The sequence below is a fragment of the Mchenga conophoros genome, linkage group LG3 (genome assembly GCF_057382185.1).
Source record: "Mchenga conophoros isolate Kocher_MC1m ecotype Shallow Benthic linkage group LG3, M_conophoros_male_GT1.1, whole genome shotgun sequence".
Lineage (NCBI taxonomy): Eukaryota > Metazoa > Chordata > Actinopteri > Cichliformes > Cichlidae > Mchenga > Mchenga conophoros.
This window is the reverse complement of record NC_140528.1, coordinates 1252755-1275054: the sequence shown is the minus strand read 5'-3', so window position 1 is coordinate 1275054 and position 22300 is coordinate 1252755. Positions and strand designations below refer to the sequence as shown.

At 44.4% G+C, this 22300-nt stretch overlaps 1 protein-coding gene across 17 annotated transcripts in view; it reads left to right on the top strand.

Annotated features, from left to right (window-relative positions):
* ank2b (ankyrin 2b, neuronal) overlaps window positions 1-22300 on the top strand; it is a 151571-nt gene that overhangs the window by 78275 nt on the left and 50996 nt on the right. For 14 of the 17 annotated variants that reach the window (XM_085251498.1, XM_085251487.1, XM_085251593.1 and 11 more), the window contains exons 2-13: window positions 5242-5343; window positions 9577-9675; window positions 10736-10834; window positions 10971-11069; window positions 12615-12800; window positions 15204-15227; window positions 16907-17005; window positions 18527-18625; window positions 19444-19542; window positions 19976-20173; window positions 20275-20373; window positions 22156-22254. In XM_085251498.1, the coding sequence (XP_085107624.1) occupies window positions 5242-5343; window positions 9577-9675; window positions 10736-10834; window positions 10971-11069; window positions 12615-12800; window positions 15204-15227; window positions 16907-17005; window positions 18527-18625; window positions 19444-19542; window positions 19976-20173; window positions 20275-20373; window positions 22156-22254 (1302 nt within the window). Of the gene's footprint in view, window positions 1-1218; window positions 1255-5241; window positions 5344-9576; window positions 9676-10735; window positions 10835-10970; window positions 11070-12614; window positions 12801-15203; window positions 15228-16906; window positions 17006-18526; window positions 18626-19443; window positions 19543-19975; window positions 20174-20274; window positions 20374-22155; window positions 22255-22300 lie in introns of those variants that run through there. The other 3 variants (XM_085251601.1, XM_085251459.1, XM_085251507.1) reach the window with 2 other exon arrangements.

Here is a 22300-nt window from a genome sequence, read left to right as displayed (position 1 = left end):
TGTGTGGCTTTTAATTTGCATTCAGTCCATCAGGATCAATACGTCGCTGCTCTGGGCTACAGGCTGACATAGACCTGTATTAGGACAATACTGCGTCTGCTTCCATTAAACAGTGATTGAAGTAAAGGTTGGAGACCACGGTGCCACAGAAAAGTCGCCGAGAGGGAGGGACGAGTGTAAAAATCCCTCGTGTGAGCTTTAGCTTCTGTTTGTGTGGGTTTAATCTGACTACAGTGTTCTGGGCCGACGATCTGAGCAGTGACAAACGGTCAGTGTGCTGCCCTCAACAGTTTTTGATCCAGGACAGCACTTTAGCGCATGTCCACCCAGCATGCACCGGAAAAGTTTAATTTGCACTATGATGGTGGTATGTAGGAGAAGGTCACATCAGGCTGTGCTGCAACACAACCAGTCTAACTATGGCCTTGAAACTGATTGTGCGCTGTTATGTAGTGATAGAGAATAGTGGGCGGAGCTTCTTTGATGCCTCACAATGTCCAAAGAAGAATCTGTGTATGACAGCAGGAGTGACACTGGCTCACAGGAGCAGTTAATATGAACACCTGATAAACACCTGTAGCTCTCGTGGAGCACACCGAAGCTCGGACGCTCTCGTGACGCCACGTTAACATGTTGTTGTTGTTTTAGGCTCTTTCCAAACACAGTCAAGTGGAAGCTGCAGACGTTTTCATCACTTTTAGAGGAAAACAAATGTATATATTAACAGAAATTAGGCCCATGTTTGCCTCACAATGCTTGCTGTGTCTGCGGTGGTCCTGCCTTGTTTAGCATGCCACCCAATCACCACCACCCTCTCTTCCCTCGTCATGCATAGCTGGGCTGGTGGGTGTAAAAATAGCCGGGTTGGAGGGGGTGGAGTACGAGGGGTTGTTAGTCAATGCTCATTGAGTTGGATGCTTTAATGAGGAAACAGTAGCTCTCTGCTGCCTGCACTTACAGGCGTCCAGTCAAGTGGTGCAACCAGGACAGGACCTCGTCCCTGCTGTATGGTAGCCTGTAAGCTTTTAGGGGAGGGGGAGGAGGGACGGGGAGGGGATTATCAAAGTGATTAACTCACTTAGAGTCCTTTACATTCTGATGAAAGAGACTTATATAAGTTGAACCATGGGCAACACAGCCGTGTGTAAGGTGTGCGGCTCAGACAAGGGCCTGAGGACGGCTGGGAGCCCGGCTCACCTGGACCTGGACTTCTACTGCATGGAGCATTTTCCTGTGCAGCGTCCTCTGATCCTGGTAAGAGCTCACATTCAAAGCACACTCTGTGTTTGCCTTTGAGTTGGATGTAAACAGATATGGACAGATATGTGTCTCTGTTGGTGTGCACATGGTTTGTGCTCTCTTCAAAGGCCAGTGTGACATTTGTGTTCATAAAGTGTCCCGGCACAGCAGCATGTGGGCTCATGTATCTCATTTGAAAAGCAATGTAATCACTTCAGCAGCTGTTGGGAACACAAGACCAGAAAATATCACTTCTTCAGTCTGGGGTCACTTTTAGTGCGTGAACGTTTGCTGTGTCAGTGAAACAGTTTGTTTGTGTCTTCATTGAGTGACTTGTGCAGTAAGTGCGTCTCAAAGGGCTTTGCAGCGCTCTAACACAGAGGTGGAAACATGGATGCGCTCTGGTTCCTAATGTGTTTGCTGACAGTGGAAGTTTGGATCGAATCATCAAAGGCTCAGCTGTGAGTAGGTGACTACACAAGTCCTCGGAGCTCTTTGTTTGAAAGCTAAACCCTCAGACTGAGATCAGCTGAGTTGCTATAAACACACGGTTCCTAATATTTTCACCCCTGTCGATCCTCCTGCTGTTCTCAGCATCAGGTTTCATGTTATGATTCAGGTCATCACTCCGGTATGACCTTACACTGACCCTTTCCTCCAGGAGCACAAGTGGAACATTCCCACTGGTCCTGCTCAGTGTGGGTCGAGGGTTCGGTTTTCCTCAGGTTTGTCGCAGAGCAAAGGAATATTTGTCTGACAGAACTACAGCAGCAACTTTATGCTCGTGTGGAACCATTTTGGTCATTTTTATATTTATTTGGCAAATTCTGGTCAGTTTCTCAAACAGCTGCAGGCGCCAACTCAACTGAACACCACTCAGCTGTTCGTCCACACCTGAAGGAGATGGACACTCTTTCCACCATGGAAATCATAATGAATCTATCCAGTCAACACCTCCACTCTGCAGGCTTTTAGCATCTTTGAGGGCCTTGTTTTGGTTTGTTTGGCTTCGACGCTGCTCTCTACTTTCGGTTTGTCTCATAAATGTGTTTTCCTGTGTCTGTGACACACATCCTTTTTTTAGACGTGGACAGCTCGGTGTCTCGACCTGTGAACTTTGGCCTCCTCTTACTCTGCCATGTTGCAGTCCAGTGCTTGAAAGGTCCTACCACGTCCTCCTGCTGCTTTAACAGAGAGCGGTTTATGCTCCAGGTCCTACATTGGTGATCCGGATGTTAACACGTGTAGGCAAAGATTTGATTGGCTGGAAACAGTCGTGTTCAGTTCAGCCACCATTAATCATGATAGTGATGAAACATCAGACTGATGACTGTGTCAGGATGTAATGCCGGTCCGTTCGTGCTAACTCGACCACCACCAGGTGTTGTTGTGTCAGCGGCACAAACAGAGCAGCACCAGGGTGAGGTGCAGTTGCTAATAAACACAGATACTGTTGTTCCATCCAGCTAGAAATAGAATTTGTTCCTTCATTCAATGTCAAGCTAATGTTTGTGTTTATTTATAAGCCTTGTTTTTAATCCAGGCTAAATGTGCTCGTTAATAAAATCACAATCTGGAGGTTAGTTGGGTCAGTTTAGGTTAAATAGCTGCTTAGTAGGAGATGACTCCACCTCTTTATAACTGTTTGTGTCAGGGTCCTGGGGCTCCTGACCCAGCGTTTTTAGTTCCTTGTGATGTTTGTATTTTTGTACTTGTGTGAGTTATTCTATGGTTTCTTGTTTCGATCCCTTGCCCTTCATGTTTCTGTGTCCCCTCTGTTCTGTGTAGTCTGTGTCTGCATGTTTGAGTTCCCCTCTGTGTCTCTCGGTTCTTAGAGTCCTCTGTCTTATGGTTTATGTCTGTGTTTCTTAGTTGCTGTCTCCACTGTGTCAAGTTCGCGTCTCTGTGTCATACTTCCTGTTTTACTTTGAAGGTCCGTGTCTTATGTGAATGTGTCCTGCTTTGCTTGTCTCGTCAGTCCTGATTTCTCCCAGCTGTGCCCTCCTTCTGTGTCTCATTCCCCTCGTTACTCCCCAGTGTATTTAAACCCTGTGTTTCTCTGAGTCAGTGTCGTGTCGTCCCTCTTGCTGTGTGTGAGTCTCCCCGTGTCTTCTGGTATGTGTTATAATTAGCTTTTCCCAGTTTAGTTTTGTATTGCTTGTGTTCTGTTTTCCAGCAATAAAGCTGTGCTTTTGAGTTCAAGTTCTGTCCCCGTGAGTTTGCGTTTGGGTCCAATCCCTGCCTGCCACACAGCGTTTCATGACAGTTTTATTTGTCAGTGCCTAACTTTAGTGTTAACATAATCAGTTCTCACACATGAAGGCCAAACTCGTTATTGGATTTTTAAAGAGTAGTAAAAACGTCTAGTTTTCAGCTGCCATTTAGTTAGTTTGAGGGTCCAAAGTGAATCAGCAGGGCTTGGAAAACGAGCTGTGCAGCCACAGTTTGAAGGAATCACCACAAATAACGTTTCTAAGAGAACAGGATGAGTTAGCGAGCGTCGTGTAATGTTCAACATTTAGAAATCGTTCAAAAGGAAGCAAGTGTTTTTGGCTTCATCTGAAACAGCCTCGTCACTATGGTTACCACGTCACTATGCTTGTCTCCATGGTAACTGGAAGGGGTATGGATGCTCCCAGCCTTAGCACGAGCAGCTCACAGTATTCGTGTCGGGGACAGTTTGCATTGTTGAGCTCCTGGCACTCTGCAGGTGCTGGTGCACGAGCACGAACAGCCTCATGATGTCTTGAAGACACGAGCGTCAGTGAGAACAGACACGGTGTCGGTGATGTTGTCACAGACAGCAGCTTCATGCAGCTGCAGCTTGTGTCCGACGGCTGCTGCAGTTCCCACCTTTCTCCAGCGTTTCTCATTTAAAGCCTCGCTCGTCTGAAGGTCCTGTTGGTCTTCATGTCGCCATAGCAACCAGCCAGCGGCAGAGATGATTAGGGCATGATGTGTGTCGGCAGCCCGACATGAGGATGCTATCAGGCTTCACTGTGCGAACATGAAGACGCGTATCTAAGCTTCTCTTTACTGTGCTTTTATTCAGAAAATTAAACTGGGGAAGAAATCTGAGATATTACAGCAACACAGATTTAAGTGTTAACAATATATTTTACAGTGATATATCATTTTATTAGTGATAGATAGTAAGTTGCTTTAATTTCCCTGTGGTAGAGAGAATCTCTGGGTCGTATATACTAATGAATATTTGATTTGATGAAATCGGGACTAGTTCTAGATCGGACGCCAGCACGGCGTGGGGAGAAAAAGTGATGCAGTGCAGTTCCCTGCAGTAGCCAGGTGGTAGTTGACTGCAGGTGAGCTGGAAACATCAAGGCTGTGTCTGAAGCGGGTATCACTGCTGCAGTGTCAGTGCTCTCTGTGCTTCACTTGTCTATGCACATGAACGGCTGTCATTCAAATTCTTCGGCAAACTTTGATGGCTAACAATAGATCCTCCTCCTGAAAACAAGCAGTGTTAGAGAAACAGCAGTGTTGGTGCTGCATTTGACCCCTGAACTCCTCTAACACAATCTGAGTGCAGCACACATCAGCAGTGTTTTTCTGCAGCGGGAGCAGAGAGCTTGATTTAACTTTGGTGGAGGAAAATGCTGAATCACTCCTCACAGTGCTGGTCTGTTTCCAACTGCATCAGCATCCAAGAACAGGGAATGTCCTTCACAGCAGGGACGTTTCTGCGCACTGAGGGAGATCGGGGGCAAATGCACCGATGATACTTTGTGCAGTGTGATTTTTGGCACTAATAATTTAGACTTCTTATGGAAAACGTAAAAATAGATCATTGCTATTGATGAAGGCACAAAAGCCTTTTGCAGACTAGGTGTGTTTCTTTAAATGCAAACATAAGTACTGAAGGATGGCGTTCCAGTGGCCTCGTGTCGTCATTAGACATGAACAGGAGTCTGTGTGCGATGTTCTCAGGCAGCCAATCAAGTATGTGCTTTGTAAAGTGTGCTTCTTTTCTGTTTCTTCCAGTCGGACAGTAACACAAGTTTCCTGCGAGCAGCCAGAGCGGGGAACGTTGACAAGGTTTTGGAATACCTGAAAGGGGGCGTGGACATCAGTACCTGCAATCAGGTAGGAAAACGCAGACACATCCACACAAGCAGATCTGCTGTCTATCTACACCAATGGCTGCACAGTGTGGACAAAAAAGAACATCCATCAGGCTTTTGCCTTGGTGCATGCTGGGTAGTTTTTACTTTTTGTCCAACTGCCAATATATTAGGGATGCACCGATATCGGGTATCGGTATCGGTGCATCCCTAATATATTGATTGTTTCTTCTGAATTGGTGTTTCTGATCGATTTGGCTTCTCTGTAAGAATTAAAAATGGCAAGAGTCTGTAAGCTTAAGCACAAAACTTCACCAAGTAGCTTCTGTGGGCTCTAAACACAATCAGAATTTCAGCAGCGCTGACGTCAGAGAGCAGGAGACAGATTCATAGTCGTTGTAGGTGAGACCCATTTGACTGCTCTGCCGCGGCTCGTAGGTCACACATATTTACCTGTTTACCAAATAAACAATGTAAATTTGGCCCACTGTCACAGGAAACCGTGTCAGTGGTGACTCACAACCACTGCCCCGCCCCACAACAGTGATCCTGAAACTGTTGTTATGTAAGCTTGGAGCGAGTTAGCATATTGTCCCTTATCTTTGCATTTCAAAATCCACTGGCCACGCCCCTTTCTATACATAGTCTGGTTCCAGGTGTTACCTGCCATGTGCAGCTCATTAGGTTGAAAAGGTGACGCGTATGTTTTAAAGGTGTTTGCTGCCTTCCCCACATACGAGGCCCCCTGCTGCCTGTGTCGTCTCAGCACTGTTGGTGATGCGTTGGACAAACAAGCAAAAATAATGAGCCCAGTGCTTTTTGTTATTGTTTACTACACATGAATCCTTCTTGGGTTGTTCCAAAGCAGGTTGTGATAATCCTTCTTCTGTTATTGTATAATCAAATAATGTCCCTTCAATCCTGCGAGGGAGAAGTTTGATCCGAGGGAAGTGCTTTATTTAGCTGCTCTCATGTATCAGGATTCCAGCCGTGGATGAGACACTGAAAGCTGATAGGACGTAAACGGTCCTGCCCTGGCAACGGTCATAATGAGCAACACAGTAAACAGAAGTCACACGAAATGGAAGATTGGCTGGTGTCCATGTTGTGTGAAGATGTTTGGCGTGACGTTGGCGTGGATCACTTTGACATTTGACATTACACTGTGTCTCTCTCGTAGCGCGTGCTGCTGCTGCTGTCAAGAACTTAACTGAGTGGCAAAGGCCAAACGCAGCTTCAATGTTCTGAAGTAAATACACAAAACTAAACATCAGTCAAATGTGAACATCTCTGTATCCATGTCAAGAGACATGCAGCAAATGCTCGTCTCTTGCTTTCTACAAACAAGTCATTGATCCAGCATCAAACACTGAACCGTGCTGCTGAATCACTGTCTGCTCCTCACACTGTGGATGTGTCACTGTGTAAAACCTTGTAGATTGTGTGATTTTTGGCGTCACAAACCTTGGATTTGATGAACTGAAAGGTTCTGGGCGCTCGCTGCTGTGACTAGCCGACTATGAGCAGAAGCTCAGGGTTGGACCTCGATAAAGTTTACGGCTGATTTTTGCCAATTCTGCAGTCAAATGTGAACATTCAGAGGATTTGGCACAGTTTCATTTTCCAACAAACCCTCCATGAAGTATCACCCAACATAAAGTTATAAAAGTTTTTGCATATTTCAGTTGCTGTGGACAAAACGAGGCGAGAGATGTTAGTGATGGAGAAGTGGGTGGAGCGGTCATGGAGCAGGACAAAGGGTGGGTGGGTGCAACAGGAAGAAAGGGCTCTCTGAGGACATGGGCTGTTGTAACATCAGCAGATGCTCAACATAAGTGCAAAAAGAAGCGAGCAGATGCAATTAAATGTTTGTACACAGGAGATTATTAACTCAGAGAACTGTTTTCTATTTGACATCCTTTACTTTGTTATTGTCCTTTGGGCAAAAGTAACCGAAAACCCTTCATCTCTGCGATCTGATTGGCCACGCGTCTTAAAAAAAGGAAAAGCTGTTGGCTGTCTACCTGTATACGTTCGTATTTGTTTGAGACAAGTGATTCAAAAACAGCAGGACTAAAGCTGAAATGCATATTTCTCTCTGCGACTTAACCAGCTGTGGAAAACCTGTATAACCTTGTATAGGGGGTCCCAGATGGCCATTAGCTTCAGGGGGCTATCTGATGATAGGAGTGGGGGTGAAAATGGAGTGGTTATTGTTAGACTTTCAGAAAAAATGTTTACAAAGTTTACAGTGGGGTTTTTACCTGGTGGACTAGAGCAGCGGTCCCCAACTCCCGGGCCTCGGACCGGTACCGGTCCATGAGTTGTTTGGTACCGGGCAACGAGAGTTGAGGCTCAGGTGTGAAATGTCTGGTTTTCAGGGGTTTTTCAGCGTTATTTTGTTATCGTTTTTATCGTTAACTCGGTTTTCCTGGGTCTTTTCACGTGTTATGAATAAATCTTCTTTTTTTCAGTACCGGTACTAGTTTTATTTTGTTGTATTTATCCGTGACACCTTAAAGGCCGGTCCCTGAAAATATTGTCGGGCATAAACCGGTCCATGGCGCAAAAAAGGTTGGAGACCGCTGGACTAGAGAGTTGGACCCTGTGCCTTTGGGTCAGGGAGAGTACCCGGCCTTCATAGCCTCTGGTTGGGATGCTCAAGGGAGGATGATCCATCTTACTGAGAGCCTTCAGTCCTCACATGGGCAGCAACACCGGAGGAGCTGGTGACCTGGAGGGTGTGATTGGGAGGAATGGCCTGCTTGTTCAGAGCCCGGGTGGGTCCCAGCCGGCAAAGCGAAAGCAGCTCGAGCAGAAGTTGAAGCAGGAGGTCAGTGAGGCCACTGAAGAAGACTTTCAGACTTCCTCACAATGGAAACTGTCAGGCTGATCAGGAGGGAAAGCACTGGTCACATGCTGTGTAACGGGGTGCTGCTGACTTCAGGTGGATATCGTCTGGTGGTGGAAGGAATACTTAGGAATACGTTTTTCATCTGTGTCTGTGGACACCTTTAACAAAGGGGGAGCGGAGGTTGGGGGGGTCTCACGCCTCAGCCTCCTTGGGAAGGTCTGACCCAGCGCTTTGGACAGGGGAGTTAGCTCATTGGTCAAAGCGTCAGGAGGAACATGGAGGTTTTGGTCCTGGAACCGTGGACCAGCTCTTTACTCTGTGGAGGATATTCAAGCGTGCTGAGGAATGACGTGTGCGTTTGTTTTGTAGAGTTAGAGCATTGGACCATGTCCCACGGTGTGGTGGGTGCTTTGGGAGTATGAGCTGTTTGGTCCCTGTAACCATCGTCAACACACTGAAGGGACACAACCTCATTACATTTCAGTGCCCTCCAAAGGTGTGTTTAGTCTGCTCTGGTGCTCCTCAAACCAGCTTTCCTTTACCTGTAAGTCCCTCAAGAGAATTTGGATTCAGCTCTGAGCACCTCCCTGTGTTAACACTTAGTGGTGGCAAACATTTTGAATAGCAGACACCAGGATCACTGATGCTCGGGTTATTGGCTCTCACATAGGCCAACGTAACTGCAGAAACTGTATCCATGTATTCATGTTCACATTAGACACGTATGGCTCAGCTCAGGTCTGGACTCGAACTATGAAGTGCTGCAGGTTGTTTGGTCCATCGATGCGATGCAGTCGGAGCTTTATGTTTATAGAAAGCTCTGGTGTTTAAGACACTGTGGAAGTTTCCTCAGCAAGAGTCAGAGTGTGTAACATGCTGTGTTTATATCATGAGCATTTCTGTAAGTGAACATGATGATGAACACAATGAACCTTGTGTCACTTTCTAATCCTTAGTTTCGATGGTCTCCCACGTTTGTCCCACTAGTTTTGTTGAGTCATTGCACAGCTGCTCCACTCGTGCACTCCAGATATTAACAGAAGTGATTTACAAGGTGAAACATAATCTAAGAATATATATCTACAGTTTCCATCACAAACCAGTATTAATACAGTAACACCTACAACTTAAAAACACGCACACACAACTATTTTTAACTTTGTACCCAGAGCTGGACCTGATCCACATCAGCATAACATGGCTCAACATCTAATCCAACTGTATGAGTCAGCCAGTCCATGTGAGGCTGAAGCCTTTCACACTTTCAAACGATGGACGCAGAGACAGAAAGGCAGGCACCCTCAGTGGGGGACCTAGACGAGGAGGTAGTACCTTCTGTTTCCCTTTGGAAGCGTGTCTCTTTGTTGTCCTCGGTCTTCACGTCTGACGTCTTTTTTCCAGAATGGTCTTAATGCGTTGCACCTGGCAGCCAAGGAGGGGCACATAGATCTGGTCCAGGAGTTGCTGGACAGGGGTGCGGCGGTGGACTCAGCCACAAAGGTAAGCTCATTTCACACATACAGAGAGTCTCAGTGGAGTTTGTATTGTTGGCTGGAGGGTTTTTAGCAGCGTGTGTATGTAAAGCTATAAGTAAAGCTATCCTATCTTATTCATAGCCTTTTCCTTTTTTGTTCTCTTTAGGTCACGAGCAGTTGTCCAAGCATTTCACTACATATCGTACTGTGTATGACTGTGTACGTGACAAATAAAATTTGAATTTGAATTTGAAGCTAACATCTTAACACATTACTTGGAGAAGGTCATATAATAAATAATCAGTAGGTTGACTCGAGTAAACAAAGAAGTAAACACAAAGTTAACTTTACATAACCAATGAAAGTGTGAGTCATGTGGGTCCTGGGCTAGACCCACGTGTGTTAAAGTGTTGTGAACACCACATGCAGGATTTACAGCGCCTCAACCATCCTCGACCTACAGCTTCGTGACCTTTGAACTTTTCTCTGGGGTCTGACACCCTGCACTGAAACTTTAAGCCTGGAAGGCATTGAGCCCACAGACCCCCCACTGAACAGGCTTTCAGTCTTTGTACACAGCTGTAACGTCTCTGCTCCACAGTGAGTGTGTGAGCGTGTGTGTTTGAGGGTAAAATAAGGAGAATCTGTGTTTTTGAAATGAGAAATGTTTTAAAGAAAAATGAATGTAAAGTTGTGATTCGTGAACATGTGATTCGTGAACGTGATTGATTGGACAGCAGAGAAAGTGCAAACATGGTTTCTGAACTCTGTCAGTGCTACAGTGTAGCTGATGATCACATGATGTGAGGTCATCATTCACCGTGGTCCATGCTGTGTTATCAGGATCAGATTACTCTCAGATATATTCATAGATTTTTACCTGCTTATATTTATTCATGAAGTAATCAGATCTGAAGCAGCAGTGAATTAAATACTGTGCTTATTTGTATCTCAGTGCACATGACAGACTAGACATAACTGTAAAGGACACAACAGCATTCAGTCAGGAGCACTCTGAGCTTATTTTTACAAAGACATGCAGATATTTGTCTAATAATCTTGTTATGGTTTGTGTTTGATTCCAGAAAGGAAACACAGCGCTCCACATATCCTCTCTGGCTGGCCAGGCTGACGTGGTGAAGATCCTGAGCAAACGTGGTGCTGATATCAACGCACAGTCTCAGGTGAGCCTCGACGCTGAGGCCGTGTAATCCTCCTGAAAGTTACTCTGCCGCTCATCACTGTTAGATAGTCAGCTGTGGTGTAACTGTTCCTTGTGTTTACCCGTTTTGTCATATGCTTGGTTCTTTGTGTTAACAGAATGGATTCACTCCTTTGTACATGGCTGCCCAAGAAAATCACCTGGATGTGGTGAGATACCTGCTTGAGAATGGAGGCAACCAGAGCATTGCTACAGAGGTAAGACGAGTGTGTTTAGATTATGCAGTAATCTAAACAACATTAATGTGATGTTTCCACTGATTTGATCACTTTTTAACTTTCTGCTGTTCCACATGAAGAAAGAAACCTCAAGTCTCTCAGTGAGAATCATACGTCTCCTCTTAGGCTTTCAAAGTGTTCGTGGAACCAAGCGTTGATACATGATAAATACATTTCAGGAAGATGAATTTGAATGCAGGTCATATCATTTCAAATAATTTTATTTATACAGCACCAAATCACAACAACAGTTGCCTCAAGGTGCTTTATACTGTAAGGTCGACCCTACAATAATACATACAGAGAAAACCCAACAATCATATGACCCCCTATGAGCAGCACTTTGGTGACAGTGGGAAGGAAAAACTCCCTTTTAACAGGAAGAACCAGGCTCAGGGAGGGGCGGGGCCATCTGCTGTGATTGGTTGGGGTGAACCCCGGCCAAAATAATAAACAAAACCAACGAAGTCCCGCCACAGAAAACTAGCTAAACCCTAAGAAAGAAACAATGACAATAGCTACCCCTCGCGTCGTAGCCCAGAAACAGGAGCAAACAGTTCAAAAGAAAAGGCGGCTCACCGCTTCAGCCTGTGCACGCACAGGCACTGGACTGCACACGTTTGGCGGCTCTCAAGCAGCACGCCTACACATACACAACACAAAGAATTTGGAGGCCAGGTCCAGGTCTGAGTCTCTCTCCTGGCAGCTGTCAGAGCAGCTTTTTGAACCCAGTCACGTGCTCCATGGTCCAATCAGCAGCCCACTGCTCTTCATTAGAGGAAGGACCTGCAGAGATTCTTAAAACACAGGAAAGAGACACAGCACAGCAGCTAATACAGATTTGCTATGGCCACGGGCCGTAACAGATTCCAGTGTTAATGCCACCTCTCCTGGATTTATGAGAATCATAACTCTTAATCAGCACATCACTGCATCCAGCTAGTTTAAAACACTGTGTGTGAATTTTACCTGAAAACACAAGAACTGGCAGGTGGGCTGCTGGTGTCCCATCGTCTTCAAAGATGAGACCAGGTTCACACTAACACGAGCGAGTCTGGTGACAGCAAATGTTATCGTGCTTCAACATCACCCATCAAGACAGTTTGCCAGTGATGGCTGAGGAGGCGTATCTTTGCCAGCTGGTGCATAGTGCTGGAGACATGTGCATCAGTTCATTTTTGAGGAACATGTCCCATCTCAGGATATTTCTTAATTCCAACTGCCGGGAGTCACGCCGTCCAGGAGGAGCTGGTCCACCTGTGCAGCTGAAATTTGATTCAGGTGTAATGTCAGTGTTCCTGTGCCTGGATGAGGACATTAGCGAAATGGTCACCACCTGCACAACCCTCACTTTTGTAGGACTGACTTGTCATTTACACCGGAGCAGGTGAAACGGACTCATAATCACTTCTGCTTCCTAACTGGACAGACTGAAGTTTAAATGCCTTTAATTTTCTTGAGCAGTGTATTTTAAACTTTTATTTTAAATGAGATGTAACCGGTCGTCCGTCTGCCTTCTTCTAGGATGGCTTCACCCCTTTGGCCATCGCGCTCCAGCAGGGCCACAACCAGGTTGTGTCTGTCTTATTAGAAAATGATACGAAAGGCAAGGTGCGCCTGCCTGCCTTGCACATTGCAGCTCGTAAAGACGACACCAAATCAGCAGCCCTGCTCCTCCAGAACGACCACAACGCCGATGTCCAGTCGAAGGTATGGCCATGCAGTATTTTGGCTAAGTGTTGGCATGTGCAGAAGTCCAGTGAGTGTGGTGATCTGTGTTTGTGCAGATCTGTGGTTATTTGTAGCTCCATGAAGGTGACAGTGTAACAGTGGTTCTAGCTTTCCAACACGAGGTTTGAACCTGTTCTTCAGTTATCCTGCTGAGACGCCTCATTATATCCTCTCTGTATAATCACAGGGGCCTGTTTCTTCTGTCATAGTCCCAAATAGATGAGTAGGTGGGAATGTGGCAGATTCATCAAGGCGAGTGGAATAATGCAGATGTGTGATGTGTGGGATCGACGGGCATTTCTGCAGAGAATAACTGAAGACAGGCTTGAACCCACGGCAGTGATGCTCCTACCTACCTGGGGTCCTGATGATGACCCACAGCGTGCTTCTTGTTCCCAACAGCAATGATAATTCTTCCCATAACTGTGAAATGTTTCTGCTTGTTAGTGCGATGGTGCTCACCTCCAGTACGAGGCCTGGTGTGTAAACAGGATCCACGCTGAAGTTAAACAGTGATTATTAAAGTTAATATTACCAGTGGATCAGATCAAGGCTGAAGGTGGGAAATGTTTTTGACCACCGAGACGTTAGTGACCAGATTGTGTCCTCAGTGACTCTGAGTCGTGTAACAGAGCCGTCTTCACCTAGATTCAAAGGTCAGGAAAGCCCAGAGAAACAATATCTGCACATTATCACACTGATCACTCTAGGACAGATATCTATTCCACCATTGACAGACAGCGTCTTTGTCGTGATATTTGCAGTAAAGCTGCATAAATATGTCTCAGATGTTTGTGTTTGCATCAGTGTGTCTCTCTGTCCTCTGTCTCATTCAGTGTCTCTGTGCTTCACACGTCACTAACTGGCTCTCTCCCTTTTTCCCCTCTCTCTGTTTAAATACCGCCTCTCGCACTCTTCCTCTCGTCACCCTCCTCCTCGCTGCACCGGTGTCTAAGCGTAGCACTGTCCACTGCATGGAGTGTGCCACTGTCTGCAGGTTGTACGGTGGTCGTATCTAAGATTGCATGCACACGGTGGTCTGACCATCAGCGAGAGATTGGAAGGGTTAAAGTGTCCGTTTAATATTGATGGGAATCACTGTTGTGGCTGGATCTCGAGTTCATAGTTACGACTGTTCCTCTGATGCCGGCTGGCAGCTTGAAGTGACGTGGCTGGAGTGAAAATGATCTTTCCATATATCAGCGAAACATCAGTGATTTTCTTATGTAACAACACTATAGAGTCTATTTAGGCTCCACGCACACATCTACTAAACTGTGCTTCTGCTGCTGGGATGCAGCCATGTTGAACATGAGTCATAAAGAAGAGAGTAGCTCGAGTAGTTACAGTTACTCGGATACTGAAAAACACAACACGATGATCATGTATGTAGTTATTACTAAATATGCTATGAAAACGAAGTGAAATGTTCTCAATAACAGAAAGCGGTGCATTATTTTTATACAGTAACGCCTTTTACTGTGATCTCAGCACAACTGTATGATCTGGGCAGCAATACAACAATGTGATCTTGTATAGAATATTATATGTCTTATATATATAACATTGTAATGGGGTTAGGTGTAAAAAATGCTAATGCTAAGCTAGCCCAATGCTAAACTACCACCACAGGAAACAGTAGGAAGTCACTTCCCTTTACTTCAGGAAGCACGTCAGAAAAGTTAGCAAAAATGCTAATGCTAAGCTAGCCCAATGCTAAGCTACCACCACAGGAAACAGTAGGAAGTCACTTCCCTTTACTTCAGGAAGCACGTCAGAAAAGTTAGCAAAAATGCTAATGCTAAGCTAGCCCAATGCTAAACTACCACCACAGGAAACAGTAGGAAGTCACTTCCCTTTACTTCAGGAAGAACGTCAGAAAAGTTAGCAAAAATGCTAATGCTAAGCTAGCCCAATGCTAAGCTAGCTCAATGCTAGCGATGAGAGTAATATTGTAATATAATACGAGCTGAAAGCAAACCTGTTAGTTCAGAGGCAACAACAGGCTGAGGATTGACTTACTGACCCAGAACGCTTCCCGAAACTTTGTCCGGGGTCGGACTGGGCGACCTGATAGGGGGCAGCACGGTGCCTTTCCTGTCTCCCAACCCTTTCCTCAGTCATTAAAGTCTTTAAACTATGAAAACATCGTATTAATTCCAGGTGGTTCACAGAATTTGTGCTTTATTAAAGAAGTAGTCAAAGAAGAAACAGATCATTTAGCTATTTGACGCTACAGTGAGCCACGACACAAACGAGAGCGCTGTCAGTTCTGACAGGACTGAGCAGCTCCAGCCACGTCCTCTGTAGTCTGCACAGCTGAGCTAATGTCTGTGACGCAGCCTAACTGAACTGATCTTTCCCTCCCCCATCCTGCTACAGATGATGGTCAATAGGACTACTGAGGTATACACACACTCCTTAACTCTCCACAGGCTCACACAGTCCCATCCTTTTGTCATTTCCTTTGTTATCACTGCCTTTATTTCTCTCACTTCCACAGCTGGTGTACATGATATCATTTGGTCCATTCTGTGTGTTTCAGTTGATTTGATATTAATAATAAGAGGCCACCGTGCATGGCTGAGAGGAATGGCCAACCACTGCTGCTTATCTCTGAGGTTTTAGTTTGATTTTTCACCCGAGTCTGTTTGATTTCTTTGATCATCAGCTCAGGATCACCCTTCGGTTTTCCTCCCCCGTGTGGCCCTAATACATTCAGACTGACTCTAAAAACTGAACTGTTGTTTTTTAATGACTGTGTTTACTTTCTGTAAGCTTCGATTATGAATGTGTGTGATGTGCACCGTCTCTTAGTCTGTAATTCTGCCTCTTTTTGTGTTGCATGTTTTAGAAATGCACTCTGAGCAGCAGCTTAAAGTATTGTTTACAAACTGATAATATTACAAAGCCCGTCCATATAAGATAACACACTGCACTACAAGAAGTAAGACAAGCTATAATACATCGCTGCTTAAGTATGGAAGGCCAGTGAAGACGAGCAACGCTGACATCTTTTCATGTCTTTAACATCCGGGACATACGAGTGATGGTTGAAACAGACGATTCAACATCAGTAGCTTTCCATGTTAAACTGGGCGGACGATGCATCACCACGATCACAAGAACAAACTGTGTCACATCAGAAACCCGAGAAAGATTCAGACGCTGATGTTATGATAAATGTCACGTTCAGCTTTAAAAATGCAGCTTGCAGGAGGAACAAACAAACAAATAAAAAACAATAATTCCTCTTATTGGACACACGATGAGCACTCAAAGGCAAACATGCACTGTGTTTCTTCCACCCATGGTCTTCCACACTTTGCAGCTTCTATAACATTTCTTTTAGAGTGCATGCATTTCTTTAAAGAACCTTCCAGTCGATGCAAAAATAATCTGTAAACAGTGCAGCTCAGCAACAGCATGGGAAGCTTGTGAAGCTCATAATATAACTGTATAAAGCTAATATGTTAGCACAGACGAGCATGTTGCATCCATGCTTCCTTAATTTGCAGCTAAGCTTCTGACTGTAAACTTTTGAACCATCTCGTTAGTCACTGTGTTCTTCACGCTTCTGTAAACACCTTTTTCACATTAAATCGGACCAACACTAACAGAATGGAAAGGTAAGGCAAGAACTCCTCCAACCTACTCTGAAATCCTTTTTGCTAACAACAGCTAACATAGTGCACTTTGGTGTTGATGGGGACCTGTGTGGTTTACTGACAGTGTTGTCTGTGTCCGTCTGGATGACAGTCTGCGTCTGCTCTGTGCTGATTTCTTTGATCTTTTTTCATTTCACTCGTGTTAAAAGCATTTGTTGGTCTCTTTACACAGTTTGCATGGACGTGATGTGTGTTTGGGGTTGTGTGTAGATGCTCTGACTTTCATATTAGTACCAGTGAATATACATGATTATTTTTAAGTCAGATTTTCATCGTCCTTGATTTTAATTTACTTCTTTTACTCTTGATGCAACTTTTGCATGCTGGGAAGACTAAAGGTCAAAGTTGACATGACCGTGGAGCTAATGTGTGTGCTCTGTCCTGCTGTGTGTGTGTCTGCATCTTTCTGTCCTGCAGAGTGGATTCACCCCCCTGCACATTGCTGCCCACTATGGGAACGTGAATGTGGCCACGCTCCTGCTGAACCGAGGGGCAGCGGTTGACTTCACAGCGAGGGTACGAAACAACCCTAATAACTTATTTGGGTCTGAACTGTATGAGTGTAAGCTGGAGACTGTAAACAAGCTTTAGTGGACAGGATGAAAACATGTCAGTGGGTAACTCTACAGCCACAACAGAGTTCAGTCAGTGATGACTGTCCACGACTGACTCAGCTCAGTGTTGTGTTGGTTCTGTATCCACATATATACAAATATATTAGGGGTGCAACGATACACAAAATTCACGGTTCGGTTCGATACTTTGGTGTCACGGTTCGATACAAAAAAATGTTCATGCCTTTTTAATTTGTCATTTATTAAAATTATAAATATATATTTTAACTCAAACGTACAGTTTTTAAATTTAATGTTGCTGAAACAACAAAGTAATAAAAAATAAATAAATCTATCTGATGGAGGAATCACCCATCTTTGGAAAAGAGAGTTTATTACAGAGAAATGTCTCTTTCAAAATAAAAGCTCTACTATCCGCTTCTTCTGGGCTATATTCTCAGCAGCATATTAAACATATCAGGTCCCCATAAGGAGAATCCTGTGCTAACAGCTGTCTAAATGACTCGGGTAAAGTTTGTAGCATGGTGCTTGTTGTTTTGTCTGCTTCCACTTGTCTTTGCACTAGGATGCTGTCGGAGTAAACGTGCAGTCATATTCGTTGTGTTCCCACTAGTGCTGTCAGCGTTAATCTGAAATGACGTTAACGCCACAACACGGCAAATCTCCGTTAACGAGCGACCGCGGATCGCCCCGTGCGTGGGGCTGGACGGCCAACACGTTAACGAGCTAACTGCGCTAACACACTAGTTCCCACCCATGTAATTGAGCATTGCGTGGCACATCCAACATGCTGTTTTACTTTAGTCCATGACGCGCTTACCTTCAGGGTCATACGTCACATGAAGACCAAAATAGTTCCAAAGGCCAGATCTGAATGAGGGTGGGGGAGGTTCAATTTGCCTGTTGCAACGAGCTTAGCTTCTGTCTGCTAGCTTGCACTGCGCTCAGTGGATCTGCGTTCGACTACTCCACCTAGGCTGCACTGTCGAGCGCAGATCCACTGAGCGCTCAACACAGACAGCATCGTCAGAAGGAAAGTTGATCATATAAATTAAAAATTTTGTATTGTTCGATACATATGCGTACCGAACCGAAAGCACTGCATCGAACGGTTCAATATCGATACAAGTATCGTTGCACCCCTAATATATAACTGACCAAAACACAGAGTTTGGTTCTTTTTAATCAATGTTCCTGCTAATGTAGTCTTACAAACCAACGTCAGTCGTCCTGGATCCTGACACGAGCCTATAAAAGCTACGACTGCACTGGGTACCACAACAACCCTCCCTCACCGTCAGGCAACAAACGCCTGTTTAAACGACGCCTTCCACAAAACACAGTCACATTTCCTGTTTTAATCACCAAAGCAGCGTGGTTGCTCACACACACATATACCAACATTTGGATTCTGAGCCGACGTGTTTAACGAGTTGTTGTTTTTGTGCGTCTTTGTCTGCAGAATGGGATCACTCCACTGCATGTGGCCTCTAAGCGTGGCAACACAAACATGGTTCGCCTGTTGTTAGACCGTGGCTCTCAGATTGATGCTAAAACGAGGGTGAGTACCTCAAACGCACACATCTAATGTAACCTGAGCTTTGGAGCTAGTTATCTTTAAACCACACTCGCACACTCCCACAGTGGTGCAACTGTTACATCCACGTAGTAACTAATGGTCGCGTGCATTGCTAACAACAGATATGATGGGGGGTTGTTTTTAGTTCATTCTGACCTGTAGGTCTGCCACTGGCATCATGATCTGTTATTTAATAAACTGCTGCTCTGTAAAGTGCAAATTAAATTTTATGATATTCTTAATGCTTTAAATTGTGTATTTACTCCAATACAGATATTCAAACCAATAAAATGATGGAACTGAGGACTTTATTTTAGTAATGTGATGCCATTTTTCAGAGAAAAATGTTAGCACTGTGTTAGTCCACTTCAGTTTTTGACTTGTTGTACATTAATGTAATGATATTACATTAATAGCTCATGGATAATGGATCCTGACATTGTCCCTCACATGCAGAGATATCTCTGTATTATCTAAATGATTTGATGATGAATATGATAAGCACTGAAACTAATCTGTTACTGTTGTTGTTGCCCATCAGTCACCCCGTGTGTCCTTAGAGAAAAACATCTGCTTGACTTGTTTTTGTCTGTGTTTCTTGCATCCTTTGTAGCCTGTGTTCATACATGACTCAAAATGTAAAATGAATAGATCCTTAGTTTGAATGTTCTAATATCTGGTATGTTTTTTAAATAAACATCAGGATGAATTGATCAGGACTGTTTCTGTTATGAAAAGTTAAGCCATCGTTGTCCTGCAGCATCCAGAGTCGATACACATTTACTGTCTTGGTTTCGTAGGACGGCCTGACTCCGCTTCACTGTGCTGCTCGGAGCGGACACGATACGGCTGTAGAGCTGCTGCTGGAGAGAGGAGCACCTTTACTGGCCAGGACCAAGGTCTCACATTCACCATCTAAAGTCATGGTTGTGTCCTGTGTAACGTGTCACTGTGGAGCTAAGGGCTCGTGATGTCTGCTGGTCACCAGCAGGAGCTTTTTCTGCGAGGTGGGAGGAAGGAGAGGTCAAAGGATAAACAAGCCCACGTGTTGTAGGGTTTTGGCACTTTCTGCATATAAAATGATGAGTTTGAGGGATTATTTTGTATAAAACACGATGAGCATGTTCAACAGATTCTCTGTCAAATACTCTGAATGCTCAACAGTAGATCTACAGATCAGTGTTTGTTACAGAAACAGCAGTGAGTCAAACTGCTGTGTTATCAATCAGAGATAAAAAGAAACGCTGCAGCTGTTTATTTACACTTCCAGCAAACCAACAATGCATTTCACCTGCAGCTCTCCTCTGCTGAACCAACTGTCCCCTCCCACAGAACGGGCTGTCCCCTCTGCACATGGCAGCACAAGGTGACCACATTGAATGCGTCAAACACCTTCTACAGCACAAGGCTCCTGTTGATGATGTCACATTGGACTACCTGACAGCACTGCATGTGGCGGCTCACTGCGGTCACTACAGAGTCACCAAACTGCTGCTGGACAAACGGGCCAACCCTAACGCCAGGGCACTGGTAGGTCACGAAGAAAACATGGATCCACGAATGGAAAAAGGATCACAATCTGTCCACATGCACCTGGAATTCTTCTGAGGTTCACTGTGTTTGCTCCACAGAATGGCTTCACACCGCTGCACATCGCCTGTAAGAAGAACCGCGTGAAGGTGATGGAGCTGCTGGTTAAATATGGAGCTTCCATCCAGGCCATTACAGAGGTGCTTTACACATCGGAGTAATCCGACTGCAGAAATGCCTTTATTATTGCTCTCTATACGTTTAAAATATTACTATTGAAACAAATCTGTGACATTGCATACATGATACTTGAATTTGGTTACATGTAGCAAAGGTAGCAATCTAAAGTTACATCATGCTAACAGCAGCATGCTAACAGCAACATCCCACGGGTATAACTGGAGTCATAAAGTGACAAACTGACTCAGTAGTACTCATAGTAATGTAATAACATCAGGCCGAGTAGATCCTCTTGGTGTAGTGAATAGAATTAAAGGAGGCTTATTGTTATTGAACAATTTCAAATATGAACATCTCTATAGACCAGGATGGGGGAGCTGCAGGTTTAGACGTGTCCAGCTGATTTACATGACCTCCTCAACATGTGTTGAAGTTCTCCAGAGGCCTGGTAATGACCTCATCATGTGATTCAGGACTGTTGACCAGAGATGGGCAGTAACGCGTTACTGTAATCCGATTACTTTTTTCAAGTAACAAGTAAAGTAAGGGATTACTATTGCAAAAACAGTAATTAGATTACCGTTACTTTCCCGTAGGAACGCTGCGTTACTGCGTTACTAAAACCGTGATTTTTTTTGCGAGAATGTCTCACGACAGTGACGTAAGCGAGTGCGACGTTCGTGACAACAGCTGTGTGCAGATCAACAGTGGATCACATATCGAGTGCAGAGAGAGTATGAGCGTGCAGCGTTTAAAGCGTGGAAGTACTGACCTTACTTTGAGTTTGATTCCATAAAAAGTGACAAAAACATTATCGTCCGCTGTGCGTGGGAAGAAAACTTCTTTTTACAGCGAAAAAAACCCCTAAACTTCCAACAAGCACCGAGTAGCTACGACGTAATGGGAAACTCACAGAGAAACTCACGGATTCTTCAACTGACCGCCGCACACCTGCACCAGGGTAAACCTCCGCCTGCCCCACTCCTGCTTTACAGGTGAAAATAGAGCAACAGGACCGCTGAGTCTTTGACTTTATTTATTTTCTGCTGTGTTTTACTTGCATCTATTTGAAAGACTGAGTGTAAACACACAAAATATTTTATTTTATGTGCTGGAATCTGCAGAAAATAGGTTTAAATGTTAAACAAATTTCTTCCAGTCAGAGAATGTTGCATATAATTAAATTTTTGCTTGATGCATAAAGTTAAAAGATTAAATCTAATAAAACAAGTTTTAAAAAGATACTTTTCCATTTGATTACATTTTGTATGATGGATTATGCAGAAAAAGTAGAATTGGGCTGAAAGATCTATCGCTCTATCACCTACTCAGGTTGTAAATCGTGTTTTTAAAAAGTAACTAAGTAATTAATTACTTTTGAAAATAAGTAATCAGTAAAGTAACGGGATTACTTTTTTGGGGAAGTAATCAGTAATTAGTTACTGATTACTTTTTTCAAGTAACTTGACCAACACTGCTGTTGACCCACGGTGAGATCTAAAACGCCTGCTATAGACAGTACTGCTGGACATAATTACAAATAGAGCAATAAGCTGATTTCTAATTGAAAAATATTGATGGTAAATTAGTCATAAAGACCAGAATTAAAGGTTTTGTTGTATCAGTTTTCCTCTTCTTTTCTAATGAAAGATAAGAATGTATTGTCCATTATGACCACCTGCAGTTGTAGCATTTAATGGCTGCATACCACACAGACATAAGGCACTATATTATTCACTGATTCATCTGATGTGCGTTTCATTCTGTCCAATCATCTCTGTTGTGCTTTCTCCCGTGTTCAGTCGGGTCTGACGCCCATCCACGTAGCAGCCTTCATGGGTCACCTGAACATCGTCCTGCTCCTGCTGCAGAACGGGGCCTCGGCTGACGTCAGCAATATTGTGAGTGATGTGAAACGGGGCAAATGCAGCAATTTGTTAAGTCAGA